The sequence below is a fragment of the Rhinopithecus roxellana genome, chromosome 9, assembly GCF_007565055.1.
Source record: "Rhinopithecus roxellana isolate Shanxi Qingling chromosome 9, ASM756505v1, whole genome shotgun sequence".
Taxonomy (NCBI): domain Eukaryota; kingdom Metazoa; phylum Chordata; class Mammalia; order Primates; family Cercopithecidae; genus Rhinopithecus; species Rhinopithecus roxellana.
The window spans coordinates 63943334-63960601 of NC_044557.1; the positions used below are offsets into that span (position 1 = coordinate 63943334).

The 17268-nt window shown below is 38.7% G+C and overlaps 1 protein-coding gene across 3 annotated transcripts in view; it reads right to left on the minus strand.

Moving 5' to 3' along the window:
* RGS22 (regulator of G protein signaling 22) overlaps nucleotides 1–17268 on the minus strand; it is a 154379-nt gene that overhangs the window by 65342 nt on the left and 71769 nt on the right. For all 3 annotated transcript variants that reach the window (XM_030937766.1, XM_030937765.1, XM_030937767.1), the window contains 2 exons: nucleotides 15476–15601; nucleotides 14448–14549 (listed from right to left, as the gene is read on the minus strand). In XM_030937766.1, the coding sequence (XP_030793626.1) occupies nucleotides 14448–14549; nucleotides 15476–15601 (228 nt within the window). The remainder of the gene's footprint in view (nucleotides 1–14447; nucleotides 14550–15475; nucleotides 15602–17268) is intronic.

The window sequence follows — 17268 nt, forward strand, 5'->3', positions numbered from 1 at the left end:
TGAAAAGAAGCTGATGGCTTAAAAAGTAAAACAAAACAATAACCAACTGTTTTCTGCCAGTAAAGAGAGAAATAATTTCATTATCAGGTAAGACGCTATTACCTGGTTGAGCATGGTGGCTCATGACTGTAATCCCAACACTTTGGGAGGCTGAGGTGGGAGGACTGCTTGAGTGCAAGAATTCAAGACAAGCCTGGGCAACATGTGAGACCCTGTCTCTACAAAACATTAGCTGGGGCTGGTGATGTGTCTGTAGTATCAGCTACTAGGGGAATCATAGGGGGCACCGAGGTGGTAGAATCGCTTTGAGCCCAGGAGGTTGAGGATGCAGTGAGCTGTGATCGTGAGCCACTGCTCTCCAGCTTGGGTGACAGAGAAAGATGACCTTGTCTCAAAAAAAAAAAAAAAAAAAGAGAGAGAAACATTATTACCTGTTCTAAATATGACTGAAGTGCTTCAGTAATTATCTCCTTCCCCCACTATAGAGTGAAGCTTCTGAGTCAAGAACTTTGTCCTAATCATCTTTCTATCCACAGAACATTACTTGGCACATAGCAGGTTTCTCAGTGAATGTTCATTAATAAGTAACTGAATATTATAAAGGAGATTCTTTTTTTTTTTTTTTTTTTTTTTGAGACAGAGTCTTGCTCTGCCGCCCAGGCTGGAGTGCAGTGGCCGGCTCTCAGCTCACTGCAAGCTCCGCCTCCCGGGTTCAAGCCATTCTCCTGTCTCAGCCTCCCGAGTAGCTGGGACTACAGGCACCCGCCTCGTCGCCCGGCTAGTTTTTTGTATTTTTTTTTTTTTAGTAGAGACGGGGTTTCACCATATTAGCCAGGATGGTCTCGATCTCTTGACCTCGTGATCCGCCCGTCTCGGCCTCCCAAAGTGCTGGGATTACAGGCTTGAGCCACCGCGCCCGGCCAGGAGATTCTTAAAAGGTTGTGATTCACTGTAGTATATTTTATTTCATTTCATTTATTTATTTATTTTGAGACAGAGTCTCATTCTGTTGCCCAGGCTGGAGTGCAGTGGCATGATCTCAGCTCACTGCAACCTCCGTCTCCTGGTTCAAGTGATTCTCCTGTCTCAGCCTCCCGAGTAACTGGGAATATAGGCATGCACCACCACATCTGGCTAATTTTTGTAGTTTTAGTAGAGATGGGGTTTCGCCATGTTGGCCAGGCTGGTCTCGAACTCCTGACCTCAGTTGATCCATCTACCTCGGCCTCCCAAAGTATTGGGATTATGGGCATAAGCCATCATGCCTGGCCTAATGTACTATATTTTAATTTAAGTTATATTGTAGAACTGTATATCCACTCTAGTTTCTTCAAATTCCCATTTTCCTTCCTCATTATCCAGGTAATTGATAGAACCTTAAATATTGACCCTAATAATACTGTTTATTCTCTGTTCTACTGTATATGATCTTGTAAAATACATATTAAAAATAAATGTTATAAATACATAACATTTTAATATTCTATTTATATATAGTCTTTTTTTCACTCCACATTTCACCTTGTGTATAACCCTTCATAGGCCTTGGTAGATGTGAGGGGTCTTAGTGTCACTTTTCGCCTCTAAGGGCCCAGGGCCTTGTCTGTGCCTTGTGGTTCTTATAACCCACACTCTTGGTTTATCCATGACAGTCCCATTGTCAGCTCAAGCTTTTCACTCTGGTTCTCAGTACACTTCTTAACCATAGTCCCTGGTGATGTCCCTTACTATCTCGGCCATGCACTTAAAAGCACATTTGTTATATTTTAGCTGGCATTTCCAGGTATTTTTTAGACGAAGAGTTTTCAGGTAATCTAGGCAGCCAAGATACCAGAAAAGGAAATCTCTGCAAGAAGCAGTCACACGTTCCCTTATTTAATGCCCATAGTAAGTACCAGAAAAGCAAGCTTCTTCACACCTACCAAACCTAGGAGACAAAAAGGAAAAAAAAAAAAAAAAAAAGCCTTGCTTCTGTTGGCCTAGGCTTTTTGTAAAAGAAAGAAAACAACGTATCTCCTGAGAATTCGCTATCGTGAGTTTACTATTATGTGGGCTTCATGTTCAAGTTTATACTTGGCTAATTTCTCATCTTGGAAATGATTACAAAATGTGCCTACCAGAAAGAGCATAGATTAAAAAAACCCACTAAAGAGCTCATAATTCAAAATTACAAAACACACCAGAAAAGAATCCACCATGTCAGCAGAACTAATAAATAGCAGAATTAGTTCTTCCAAGAACTACAAATTACAGAATTATTGAATACTATTGCAGCCAGGCTCTAGGGTGGCCCCCATGAAAACAGTATATCCTGGTATTCATACCCTTTCATAACCCTCTCCCACCAAGTATGGGCATAACATGTGGCTGCTTCTAATCAAGAGAATATAGCAATGGTGATTATTTGTATGTGGTTACATGTATATGGTTACATTACATAAGATAGCAATGCCTGTCTTGCTAAGAAACTCTCCCCTTTGCTGGTTTAGAGAAGCAAACTGCCACATTGTGGGCTGCCATATGGAGAGGGCCATATGACACAGAACTAAGGGTGGCCTCTAGCTGACTGCCAACAAAAATCTGAGGCCATCAGTCTAACAATGTGTTACCCTGATGTCCAATCCAATTCTGATGCTAGAAACTGAATATTGCTAACAATCATGTGAACACTGAAGCAGATCCTTCCCCAGTCGAGCCCCAGATGAGACACTAGCCCTGGCTGAGCCCTTACAGAGAACCCAACAAAGCTGTGCCCAGAATCCTGACCTACATAAACTATGAGATAATAATGTATGTTGCTTTAAGTCACAAATTTTGTGATAATACTGTTATGACAGAAGCTACAAACTATAACACATGTTTAAAATGATTAAAGACATCAAAAAAGAAACCATGGCAGGCCAGGCATGGTGGCTCATGCCTGTAATCCCAGTATTTTGGTAGGCCGAGGCACACGGATCACCTGAGGTCACGAGTTCAAAACCAGCCTGACCAACATGGTGAAACCCCGTCTCTACTAAAAATACAAAAAATTTGCCAGGCATGGTGGTGCATGCCTGTAATCCCAGCTACTTGGGAGGCTGAAGCAGGAGAATCGTTTGAACTGGGGAGGCAGAGGTTGCAGTGAACCAAGATCATGCCATTGGACTCCAGCCTGGGCAACATGGCGAAACTCCATCTCACAAAAAAAAAAAAAAAAAAAAGAAACAGGAATAAAAGAAACCATGGCATGTGTATACCTATGTAAAAAACCTGTATGCTCTGCACATGTATCCTGGGACTTAAAGTAAAATAAAAATGTTTTTAAAAGAAATTTTAAAATGAGGAAAAAGACGAAAAAACCCCAGGAAATTTTGTAAAACAAAAATATAATGTTTAATAATACAAAAACATAATCTGAAAATGACTTAACTCAATGGGTAAGTTAAAGAGCAGAATGAAATCTGAAGAATATATGAACTGAAAAACAGTACAAAGAAAATTGATCTATTTCTATCTAAAACATACAACACAGATATTCAAAGGTGGAAAAACCTGAAACAGAGGTTAAGAGTGACATGAAATATATAGTCATGTGCTGCATAAAATTGTTTCAATCAATAGTGGACCACACATACAATGGTGGTCCCATAACATAATGGAGCTGGAAAACCCCTATTACCTAGTAACATTGTAGCGCATGTATTACTCACATGTTTGTGGTGATGCTGGTGTAAACAAACCTACTGCACTGCCAGTTGTATAAAGGTATGGCACACACAATTATGTATAGTATAATACTTGATAATGATAATAAATGATCATATTACTGGTTTATGTATTTACAACGCTATATTTTTTATCTTTTTTTTAGAATGTACTCCTTCTACTTATTAAAAAAGTTAACTGTAAAACAGGCTCAGGCAGGTGCTTCAGGAGGAATCGCAGAAGAAGGCATTGTTATCATAGGAGATGACAGCTCCATGCATGTTACTGCCCCTGAAAATCTTCCAGTGGTAAACACATTGAGGTGAAATACAGAATGCCAAAGTCAAAGAAAAGACTGTAAAAGTAAACATGAGAAAAAAATCCTCCTACAAAGGAGCAACAGCATACTCTTCAATGATAGCAATGGCAGAAAACAATAAAACAGGATTTCCAAAGTGGTAAGAAGAAACTGTCAACCTAGAATTCTATATTCAGCTAAATCATCAATAAGAGAATAAAATAAACATTTTCAAACAAATGGGTCTACCACTAGTAGGCCCTAATGGAAAAACGACTAAAGGATATTCTTCAGGAATTAAACTGAAAGGAAGGAATATGACACAAAAAGCAAAAGCAAGCAAGGAATTAGTGAATAAACTGACGCAAACACTGACAGTATTAAAAAAGTAATGATGACTCCTAGGAGGGTAAAAGCCAAAATTAGCAAAAATAATGTACAGCCGGGCGTGGTGGCTCAAGCCTGTAATCCCAGCACTTTGGGAGGCCGAGGCGGGCGGATCACGAGGTCAGGAGATCGAGACCATCCCGGCTAACATGGTGAAACCCCGTCTCTACTAAAAAAATACAAAAAACTAGCCGGGCGAGGTGGCGGGCGCCTGTAGTCCCAGCTACTCGGGAGGCTGAGGCAGGAGAATGGCATAAACCCGGGAGGCGGAGCTTGCAGTGAGCTGAGATCTGGCCACTGCACTCCAGCCTGGGCAACAGAGCGCGACTCCGTCTCAAAAAAAAATAATAATAATAATGTACAAAAATTATATGGAAAATGGGCAAGGTATGGTAGAATTAAAGTGTTCTAAGATCCTTGATTTATTTGAGAGGAGGATGAAGATAACAATTAACTTTAGACTTCATGGATTTCAGTATACATGTCAAAACTGTAAGGATAAAAAGAGAAATATAATATGTAACTTCCAAACCAGTAGAGGGAAACAAAATGTAAAACATTATCACTATCCATATTTTACAGAACATGAAACCAAGACCTATTAAAACTAACTGACCTGACAAAGTTTACCCAGCTAGTAACTAGGAGAATGTAAATAATTCATGTCTTTCAATGCCACGTTCTGTGATGTTTTTTGCCTTCTATGTCATATAGCCTCTGATCTAGATATATTAAAATAACAGTGTGTTACCCTGATGTCCAATCCAATAAGACAAAAATCTCACACTGCTGCAAGAATTTCCTTATATTAAATAGCACTTTGTGGTAAAAGTGCTGTGGATTTACCTAGCAATTCTCTTATTTCTCATTTCCATTTCATTCTTACCTACCCTCTTCATTCGTTAATTCCTACATTTTCCATATAATTCTTCTTGTAGACTCTTTTTTCCCCCTTCCTATTTCTTTTTTTTTTTTTTTTTTTTACCTTGTCAAATATATATTTTTGGATTATACTTTAAGTTTTAGGGTACATGTGCACAACGTGCAGGTTTGTTACAAATGTATACATGTGCCATGTTGGTGTGCTGCACCCATTAACTCATCATTTACATTAGGTATATCTACTAAAGCTATCCCTCCCCCCTCCCCCCACCCCACGACCGGCCCTGGTGTGATGTTCCCCTTCTTGTGTCCAAGTGTTCTCATTGTTCAATTCCCACCTATGAGTGAACACATGCGGTGTTTGGTTTTCTGTCCTTGTGATAGTTTGATGAGAATGATGGTTTCCAGCTTCATCCATGTCCCTACAAAGGACATGAACTCATCCCTTTTTATGGCTGCATAGTATTCCATGGTGTATATGTACCACATTTTCTTAATCCAGTCTATCACTGATGGACATTTGGGTTGGTTCCAAGTCTTTGCTATTGGGAATAGTGCCGCAATAAGCATATGTGTACATGTGTCTTTATAGCAGCATGATTTATAATCCTTTGGGTATATACCCAGTAATGGGATGGCTGGGTCAAATGGTATTTCTAGTTCTAGATCCTTGACGAATCGCCACACTGTCCTCCACAATGGTTGAACTAGTTTACAGTTCCACCAACAGTGTAAAAGTGTTCCTATTTCTCCACATCCTCTCCAGCAACTGTTGTTTCCTGACTTTTTAATGATCACCATTCTAACTGGTGTGAGATGGTATCTCATTGTGGTTTTGATTTGCATTTCTCTGATGGTGAGTGATAATGAGCATTTTTTCATGTGTCTGTTAGCTGTATGAATGTCCTCTTTTGAGAAGTGTCTGTTCATATCCTTTGCCCACTTTTTGATGGGGTTGCTTTTTTCTTGTAAATTTGTTTGACTTCTTTGTAGGTTTTGGATATTAGCCCTTTGTCAGATGAGTAGATTGCAAAAATTTTCTCCCATTCTGTAGGTCGTCTGAGGAGGCAGTCTGTCTATTCTCAGATCTCAAACTCCATACTGGGAGAACCACTACTCTCTTCAAAGCTGTCAGACAGAGACATTTAAATCTGCAGGGGTTTCTGCTGCCTTTTGTTTGGCTATGCCCTGCCCCCAGAGGTGGAGTCTACAGAGGCAGGCAGGCCTCCTTGAGCTGAGGTGGGCTCCACCCAGTTTGAACTTCTCGGCCACTGTGTTTACCTACTTAAGCCTCAGCAATGGCAGGTGCCCCTCCCCCAGCCTCACTGCCACCTTGCCTTTAGATCTCAGACTGCTGTGCTAGCAATGAGCAAGGCTCATTGGGCATGGGACCCTCCAAGCCAGGCGCAGGATATAATATCCTGGTGTGCTGTTTGCTAACACCCTTGGAAAAGCGCAGTATTAGGGTGGGAATGAACTGATTTTCCAGGTGCTGTCTGTCACAGCTTCCCTTGGCTAGGAAAGGGAATTTCCTGTCCCCTTGCACGCCTGGGTGAGGCTTCGGCTCTTGCTCGGTGGGCTGTACCCACTGTCCTGCATCCACTGCCCAACATGCCCAGTGAGATGAACCTGGTCCCTCAGTTGGAAATGCAGAAATCACCCGTCTTCTGCATCGCTTACGCTGGGAGCTGTAGACTGGAGCTGTTCCTACTCGGCCATCTTGGAACTGCCCCCCTACATTTCTTATATTTAAAATTTGGTGTGTGTGTGTGTATGTGTGTGTGAGTGTGTGTATACTTGAACATGTTTAAATTTTTGTTTCATACGTTTACTTATTTTTATTTAAATATCATTATGCATGCTATGGAGAGTGATAGATTCTAAATGCATAATTTTTGTTAGGATACAGCTTATTTGAAAGATTTCACAAGTTACAAAATACAGTAGTCGCTAGGTCTGTTTCATTCACTAGTAGTGCTCTCTCACTGAAGCAAGTATGTAATGTCAAAAAAAAATGCAGAACTCTTGGCAGAAACACTACAAGCCAGAAGAGAGTGGGGGCTAATATTCAACATTCTTAAAGAAAATAATTTTCAACCCAGAATTTCATATGCAGCCAAACTAAGCTTCATAAGTGAAGGAGAAATAAATTCCTTTACAGACAAGCAAATGCTAAGAGATTTTGTCACCACCAGGCCTGCCTGACAAGAGCTCCTGAAGGAAGCACTAAACATGGAAAGAAACAACCGGTACCAGTCACTGCAAAATCATGCCAAATTGTAAAGACTATCGATGCTAGGAAGAAACTGCATCAACTAATGAGCAAAATAACCAGCTAACATCATAATGACAGGATCAAATTCACACATAACAATACTAACCTTAAATGTAAATGGGCTAAATGCTCGAATTAAAAGACACAGACTGGCAAATTGGATAAACAGTCAAGATCCATCAGTGTGCTGTATTCAGGAGACCCATCTCACATGCAGAGACACATATAGTCTCAAAATAAAGGGATAGAGGAAGATCTATCAAGCAAATGGAAAGCAAAAAAAGGCAGGGGTTGTGAACCTAGTCTCTGACAAAACAGACTTTAAACCAACAAAGATCAAAAGAGACAAAGAAGGGCATTACATAATGGTAAAGAGATCAATTCAACAAGAAGAGCTAACTCTCCTAAATATATATGCACCCAATATAGGAGCACCGTGATTCATAAAGTAAGTCCTTAGAGACCTACAAAGAAACTTAGACTCCCACACAATAATAATGGGAGACTATAACACTACACTGTCAATATTAGACAGATCAGCGAGAGAGAAGGTTAACAAAGATATCCAAGACTTGAACTCAGCTCTGCACCAAGCGGACCTAATAGACATCTACAGAACTCTCCACCCCAAATCAACAGAATATACATTCTTCTCAGGACCACGTCGTACTCATTCTAAAACTGACCACCTAATTGGAACTAAAACACTCCTCAGCAAATGCAAAAGAACAGAAATTATAACAAACTGTCTCTCAGACCACAGTGCAATCAAATTAGAACTCAGGATTAAGAAACTCACTCAAAACCACACAACTGCATGGAAACTGGGTAAATAACGAAATGAAGGCAGAAATAAAGATGTTCTTTGAAACCAATGAGAACAAAGACACAATGTACCAGAATCTCTGGGACACATTTAAAACAGTGTGTAGAGGGAAATTTATAGCACTAAATGCCCACAAGAGAAAGCAGCAAAGATCTAAAATTGACACCCTAACATCACAATTAAAAGAACTAGAGAAGCAAGAGCAAATAAATTCACAAGCTAGCAGAAGAAAAGAAATAACTAAGATCAGAGCAGAACTGAAGGAGATAGAGACATAAAAAACCCTTCAAAAAAAATCAATGAATCCAGGAGCTAGTTTTTTGAAAAGATCAACAAAATAGATAGACCGCTAGCAAGACTAATAAAGAAGAAAAGAGATCAAATAGATGCAATAAAATATGATACAGGGGATATCACCAGTGATCCCACAGAAATACAAACTACCGTGAGAGAATACTATAAACACCTCTACACAAATAAACTAGAAAATCTAGAAGACATGGATAAATTCCTGGACACATACACTCTCCCAAGACTAAACCAGGAAGAAGTTGAATCTCTGAATAGACCAATAACAGGCTCTGAAATTTAGGCAGTAATTAATAGCCTACAAACCAAAAAAAGAGTCCAGCACCAGGCAGATTCACAGTCAAATTCTACCAGAGGTACAAGGAGGAGCTGGCACCATTCCTTCTGAAACTATTCCAAACAATATAAAAAGAGGGAATCCTCCCTAACTCATTTCATGAGGCCAGCATCATCCTGATACCAAAGCCTGGCAGAGACACAACAAAAAAAGAGAATTTTAGACCAATATCCCTGATGATCATCGATGCGAAAATCCTCAGTAAAATACTGGCAAATCAAATCCAGTAGTACATCAAAAAGCTTATCCACCACGAACAAGTCTGCTTCATCCATGGGATGCAAGACTGGTTCAACATGTGCAAATCAATAAGTGTAATCCATCACATAAACAGAACCAATGACAAAAACCTGATGATTACCTCAACAGATTCAGAAAAGGCCTTTGACAAAATTCAACAGCCCTTCGTGCTAAAAACTCTCAATAAACTAGGTATTGATGGAATGTATCTCAAAATAATAAGAGCTATTTATGACAAACCCACAGCCAATATTATACTGTATAGGCAAAAACTGGAAGCTTTCCCTTTGAAAATGAGCACGAGACAAGTATGCCCTCTCTCACCACTCCTACTCAACATAGTGTTGGAAGTTCTGGCAAGGGCAGTCAGGCAAGAGAAAAAAATAAAGGGTATTCAATCAGGAAAAGAGGAAGTCAAATTGTCCCTGTTTGCAGATGACATGATTGTATATTTAGAAAACCCCATCATCTCAGCCCAAAATCTCCTTAAGGTGATAAGCAACTTCACGAAGTCTCAGGATACAAAATCAATGTGCAATAATCACAAGCATTCCTATACACCAACAACAGACAGAGAGCCAAATCATGAGTGAATTCCCATTCACAATTGCTACAAAAAGAATAAAATACCTAGGAATCCAACTTACAAGGGATGTAAAGGACCTCTTCAAGGAGAACTACAAACCACTGCTCAGTGAAATAAAAGAGGACTCAAACAAATGGAAGAACATTCTATGCTCATGGATAGGAAGAATCAATATCATGAAAATGCCCATACTGTCCAAGGTAATTTATAGCTTCAATGCCATCCTCATCAAGCTACCAATGACTTTCTTCACAGAATTGGAAAAAACTACTTTAAAATTCATATGGAACCAAAAAAGAGCCCACATTGCCAAGACAATCCTAAACCAAAAGAACAAAGCTGGAGGCATCACGCTACCTGACTTCAAACTATAGAACAAGTCTACAGTAACCAAAACAGCATGGTACTGGTACAAAAACAGATATATAGACCAATGGAACAGAACAGAGGTCTCAGAAATAACACCACACATCTACAACCATCTGATCTTTGACAAACCTGACAAAAACAAGAAATGGGGAAAGGATTCCCTATTTAATAAATGGTGCTGGGAAAACTGGCTAGCCATACGTAGAAAGCTGAAACTGGATTCCCTCCTTATACCTCATACAAAAATTAATTCAAGATGGATTAAAGACTTAAATGTTAGACGTAAAACCATAAAAACCCTAGAAGAAAACCTAGGCAATACCATTCAGGACATAGGCATGGGCAAGGACTTCATGACTAAAACACCAAAAGCAATGGTAACAAAAGCCAAAATAGACAAGTGGGATTTAATTAAACTAAAGAGCTTCTGCATGGCAAAAGAAACTACCTCCAGAGTGAATAGGCAACCTACAGAATGGGAGAAAATTTTTGCAATCTACCCATCTGACAAAGGGCTAATATGCAGAATCCACAAAGAGCTCAAACAAATTTACAAGAAAAGAAAACCCCATCAAAAAGTGGGCAAAGGATACGAACAGACACTTCTCAAAAGAAGACATCTATGCAGGCAACAGACACATGAAAAAATGCTCATCATCACTAGTCATCAGAGAAATGCAAATCAAAACCACAATGAGATACCATCTCACACCAGTTAGAATGGCAATCATTAAAAAGTCAGGAAACAACAGGTGCTGGAGAAGATGTGGATAAATAGGAACACTTTTACACTGTTGGTAGGAGTGTCAATTAGGTATACCATTGTGGAGGACACTGTGGCGATTCCTCAAGGATCTAGAACCAGACATACCATTGACCCAGTGATCCCATTACTGGGTATGTACCCAATGGATTTTAAATCATGCTGCTATAAAGACACATGCACATGTATGTTTATTGTGGCACTATTCCCAATAGCAAAGACTTGGAACCAACCCAAATGTCCATCAGTGACAGACTGGATTAAGAAAATGTGGCACATATACACCATGGAATACTATGCAGCCATAAAAAAGGGATGAGTTCATGCCCTTTGTAGGGACATGGATGAAGCTGGAAACCATCATTCTTATCAAACTATCACAAGGACAGAAAACCAAACACTGCATGTTCTCAGTCACAGGTGGGAATTGAACAATGAGAACACTTGGACACAGGGCGGGGAACATCACACACTGGGGCCTGTCAGGGGGTGGGGGCCTGGTGGGGGGATAGCATTAGGATAAATACCTAATGTAAATGACGAGTTGATGGGTGCAGCAAACCAACATGACACATGTAGACCTATGGAACAAACCTGCACATTGTGCAAATGTACCCTATAACTTAAAATATAATAAAATTTTAAAAAATAAAAGAAAATTGAAATAAAAGAAAAATCTCCAAATTAAAAAAAAAAAAAAAACGACCGTAGAACTATCTATAGGAACAATCTAGTCTCCAAATCCAAATCTTAGCAGTGGTATATTGTTCCTTGGCAAGCTGTTGCTAGGGTCAAAGATATCTCTACACTATGGTGGTGATTCCCTTTATCCTTGCCAACACCATTTAAATTGGTTTCCAACTGGGTACTAGTCTATTTTGAAGCCATGTGGTGAAATCTTCAGGGCATACCTAAGACACTACTTCAAACTCTTGGACTCTTTAGTCATGCTAATCACTGTTAGTGATATGCCCTTCCCCATCTAGCCTGAATAAAGATATTTCTGCAATATTTCATGGGGCAATAAAACTTCAGGGTTTATGTATAGAAAATCATGTAAGTCTCTTGAAATCCAATCTCAGTCTCCTAGCATACAACTTGGCAGATATTTGAAAACAATATAAAATCAAGTTCATAGAAACTTTATCTATTTATTTTGAGTCAGGGTTTTGTTCTGCCCCCCACACTGGAGTGTGCAATCATAGCTTACTGCAGCCTCGAACTCCTGGGCTCAAGCGATCCTCCCACCTCAGCCTCTCCAGTACCTGCAACTACAGGTGCACATCACTATGCCTGGCTACTTTTTAAATTTTTTATAGATATGTGGTCTCACTTTGTTGTCCAAGCTGGCCTTGAACTCCTGCGCTCAAGCAATCCTCCTGCCTCAGCCTGCCCAAGTACTGGGATTACAGGCATGAGCCACCACACCTGGCCCATAGCAATTTTAACATAGTCCAGTTTATTGTATTCTGCCATTGGCATTATCAATCCAAACATCTAAATTGTAAATTTACCCCTGAAGAGAACCATATACGTATTATAAAGAAACAAATAGCATTTCATACCATAAAATGAATCTCTAGGATTACAGTATTACAGGCAGTTCTTGTATCTGAAGTCACAGAAACCTGGGATAATTAAAACCTAAATCAATTTAGACAATTGCTCCTCTAACCAGAAAAATAAAGTTGGGCGTGATGGTGCATGCCTGTAATCCCAGCACTTAGGCTGAGGCAGCAGGATCACTTGAACCCAAGAGTTCAAGGCTGCAGTGAGCTATGATCCCTCCACTGCACTCCAGCCTGGGTGTCAAGGCAAGATCCTGTCTCTAAAAATGTAAATAAATAAAAAAGTAAGACAAAGTAAAATAACTATAGATGCAAAGAGCAAGTATGTAAAAACAAAAACAAAAACAAAAAAAAACCATAGATTTGCTTCTCTTATCTTTCTTCATTCCTAAAAGCAAATGTCTCCATTGTTTTCCTCTCACTCTGTTTTAATTATCCAAAAGAGAACCTAGGAAAAGATAAAAACCTTATAGACATTGAAAATCCCAAAACAGAATCATCCACCTTCAAGTAACCAAAACTGTGTGGTTTTACAATCATTTATTACTAATAATTAACAAGTAAACCAAGCTCAAATAGAATTTTCTCTTTTACAAGGTCATGGAAATATGAAAATTATTAAGGAAAAAACTCACTTAATTGGGCAGCTGAAGATTGTTGGAGGAATACTCTTTGTAGTAGTGAAAACATATAAAAGTAATGCATTGTACTTGAACAGATTAGGGGCAATAGGTTAGGAGGAGGAGGATAAATAGAGAATTACAGGTAAAAGATTAACAAACAGAATAGTCAACTGTGTGGTCTCAGAAATGGTGCTAGTAAATTACATATAATTTCATGATTTCATGGAGACAGATATGGGCTATGTAGGAGCTGAAGTCCTTATTCTCACAGTAAAAAGTACAAAACTCTGTCAGTTGATTTACAAAGCATAGTTACTAATGCCAGAGTCAGGGTGGGGGAAGTAACTATGAACATCCAGCGGTACACTATGATACATCAAATAAGATGATAAGATAATAAATAAAATGATGAAGCTAGTTTCCTTAGCATTGTTCAGGGGGAGGTCCTCTGGAATGTAGTTATTCTGGATTGTAAGAATCACTTAAGTGGTGAACAGATATAGAAGTGATTAGCACTTTTCTAGGCTTGGAGACCTGTCTCCAAAAAAGAACAGAAGAGCCTGAAAATAAAAAACTGCGAAAATAAGTCAGCTTGAGTCACAATTCTGTTCCCTTTCCTTCTTCCCCACAAAAGAGGCTATTTTCTCTGTCTCCTTTTACAGAGAATCCTCTGTTCTTCCCCTTCTATTTTTTTTTTTTTCTTTCCTCCTCTATTTGGCTTCAGGGTGGTCTTGAAACATTCTTTCCTCTACTCCCTGAGTGTCTGTCTCCTATGGCATGCAGAACTGAAGCCTGAACAACTACATGGGGCTTGCACTGCATAGTCAGTCAACATCTTTTCCTGCTCATACCAAGTCAACAGCCTAGTATGTACAACAGCTGATATCTGCAGGAAGCTCAGAGAGTAACATTGGTCAATGTCTCTGCTCCCAATCACTTCAATGATTCATTACATGTCCATTCTCAGGGTTTTCTTTTAAATCACTCACAACCAAACCAAAAAGGTATAAATTAGAAAAAAAAGAGAGAGAGAGAGAGAGACATTCTTTATCAGAAGAACAAGTAGTTGGCAAGAGAAAATAAAGCAAACCAAATAAAAGAGATAAAACTGAAAACTCACAAATCATATTATAAAATAATATTCTGCTGACATTTAAATAAAGTAATCCCATGGCAACAATTTAATTGCTGCCTTTTTGCCTGCGATCCTAGATTTCTCTTGTTTGGGACTGGACACAATTTTCATTTCTCTGTGTACTTAGTGCTTCACATTGAACCAATATTATTTACTACGTACTTGTGCTTGCTTGCATACTTTAAAAGGCTGAAGTGTTTCCTGGTAGAAAAGCTGATGATAAGCCTGCAGGTCAAACCAAAAGTACACGCTGTTCTTCCACAACTACAGATGGAAAAAGTACATAAATTATTACCACCTAATTATTAAAACTCTTACAAAGCTCTAATTTCAAATATAAGTAATTGTTTAGCTCCTTGCTGTTACCATAAATCAGGTTCAATTTAAGATGGTTTTAATCTTCTATCACAAACTGGCAACACACAAAATATTTACTGATATTGTTGCTGGAAGATTATATTTTTTCTATGTATGCCTCTCACATAATTAGTCATTAAAACAGTAAATATTCTAGTTAACAGTTAAGGAGTAACCACGTATTTTGATATATATGGGCAATGTGTATTACCGCAGAATCAAACATTACTGTAGTAAATGAACCAGTTAAACACTTTTTTTTTTCTTTTGAGACAGGGTCTCACTCTCTCACCCAGACTGGAGTGCAAGGGTGCGATCTCGGCTCACCACAACATCCACCTCCAGGCTCAAGCGATTCTCCCACCTCAGCCTCCCGAGTAGCTGGGATTACAGGCATGCACCACCACGCCCAGCTAATTTTTGTATTTTAGTAGAGATGGGGTTTCACCGTGTTGGCCAGGCTGGTCTCCAAGTCTTGACCTAAAATGATTCATCTACCTCGGCCTCCCAAAGTGCTGGGATTACAAGCATGAGCCACCGCATCTGGCCAATACTTTTCATTTTAGCAAAAGTAAGACTGATTTTTTTTTAAATTTTGAAAAATCAACTGGAAATAATTTTGCCACTATTCATTGTAATTTGTAATTGTAGGATGAACAAAATAATTATAATTGAGATGCTTAAATATTTACTAAATATTAATATGAATTTTCTTATCACAGATGAGAATTTTAACATCAAATATAATTATGTGAGCACTTAATTATTTTGATGTCTCTTATTTTTAAATGAAGTAAAATTATAAAATTAAATTTTAAATAATTATTTTCTACCTTGTTCCCTGAATGCTCGCAGAATTTAGTAAAGAAGAATCCAGCTCTGTTTTCTACATACAAAGATTGCAACAAATGTTCCATGTCAAATCCTCCCAAGGCACCAACATCTGACATGGTTTTAACCTACATAACAAAACAGAAGTCTATTATCCACCAAAAAACATGGTAATTTTTTTATGGCATTACACAACAGGATTTCATAAAGTCTACCATGCTGTCATTTTCCCACTGGACTATTTTATTTTTGTACCATATATGTAATTAATGCAGTATGTTTGCATTTGAGAGTTATATAACATTCATTTGTGGAGCCCCAACTATGGCCACAGAATATATTCTATTATAAACCAATCTGATTTTAAACTTAATGTTGAAACAACTTCCTAGCCTCAATTATTTTCATGTTTCAGGCAAAGTAAGACCATTTTAGGAGTATTTCAAATCCTGTTGGTGGCCTCTTTCATACATATTTAATGTTATTTCAGCCTTGAAGTGCTGCTATTATAGCTACAGAGGGTTATGACGAGAACTATCTCTAAGGCCTCTTGGTGCCACTCATTAACTATCCTTAGGGGGTCCCTCTTGGACAGTCTCACCCAGTGTAGGTCATGGCCTGCACAGTGTAAATGGCAGTATAAGTTCTCATAAAATTTTGCTGTTTATAGGCTTCTCTGCCAACAGCACTGGCAACCCTCATACAATTTTTGAAACACGGAAAGTTGGCTATTTCTCCAAGCACAGGAGTGACTTCAGAATATGAAAGGGCATCTACTATTCAGTTTAACTCTTTGCTATTTGTTTTACAGAACTCATAGACTACTTCTTTGTAATAAGACAATAATGGTACAAAAAATTTAGGGTTTAAGTAAGGTTCTCACTCTTTTTTTGTCCTACTGTCTCTCCATTTCTCCACCTCTCTATCTGCCTGCTAAACAAATTCTGAAGTGAGAATTTAATGTTTTTACTGTGTTTAACTATCAGCATTCCAAACTAAAAAAAAAAAAAAAAAATCCTTATTTTAGTAGGAAAAAAAAACTAATTAAAAGAAATGGGGTACCATTTGCATAGAATAAAATAAATAGTTACGTAAAATTATAGCTAAGTGTTCAGACGGTATTAGGACTGCCAAGGTTTCTACCTAAAGTATAATTCTTAGTGAATGTGAAGTTTTCATCTAGAACTAGTGCATTAAATCCATATTATCAGGGTAGCTGTACTGTGGAAACACCCTGCCCTTTAAAAATTCTAGGCTTCGGCCGGATGTGGTGGCTCATGCCTGTAATCCCAGCATTTTGGGAGGGCGAGGCAGGCGGATTGCCTGAGGTCAGGAGTTCGAGACCAGGCTGGGCAACGTGGTGAAACCCCATCTCTACTGAAAATACAAAAAAAAAATTAGCAGGGTGTGGTGGCATGCACCTGTAGTCCCAGCTACTTGGGAGGCTGAGGCAGGGAATTGTTTGAACCAGGGAGGTGGAGATTGTAGTGAGCCAAGACCGTGCTACTGCACTACAGCCTGGGCAACAGAGCAAGACTCTGTCTCAAAAAAAAAAATTATAGGTTTCTAAAATGTAATATCAAATACTATTTTTCTTTCAAGTGTCATCATACCAAAACTAGAACACCATTGTCTTTGAAAACAGTAATCAATGCAGTATATAGAACCATGGTACTACAAAAGGAAAATACAGAGGAAATATTTGTGTAAAAATCCTTTAGCAAGGAAAAAAATCAAATGTATTGCTTAGTAAAGATAAAATATTATGATAAATCAATACAAATTCTCTAAAATC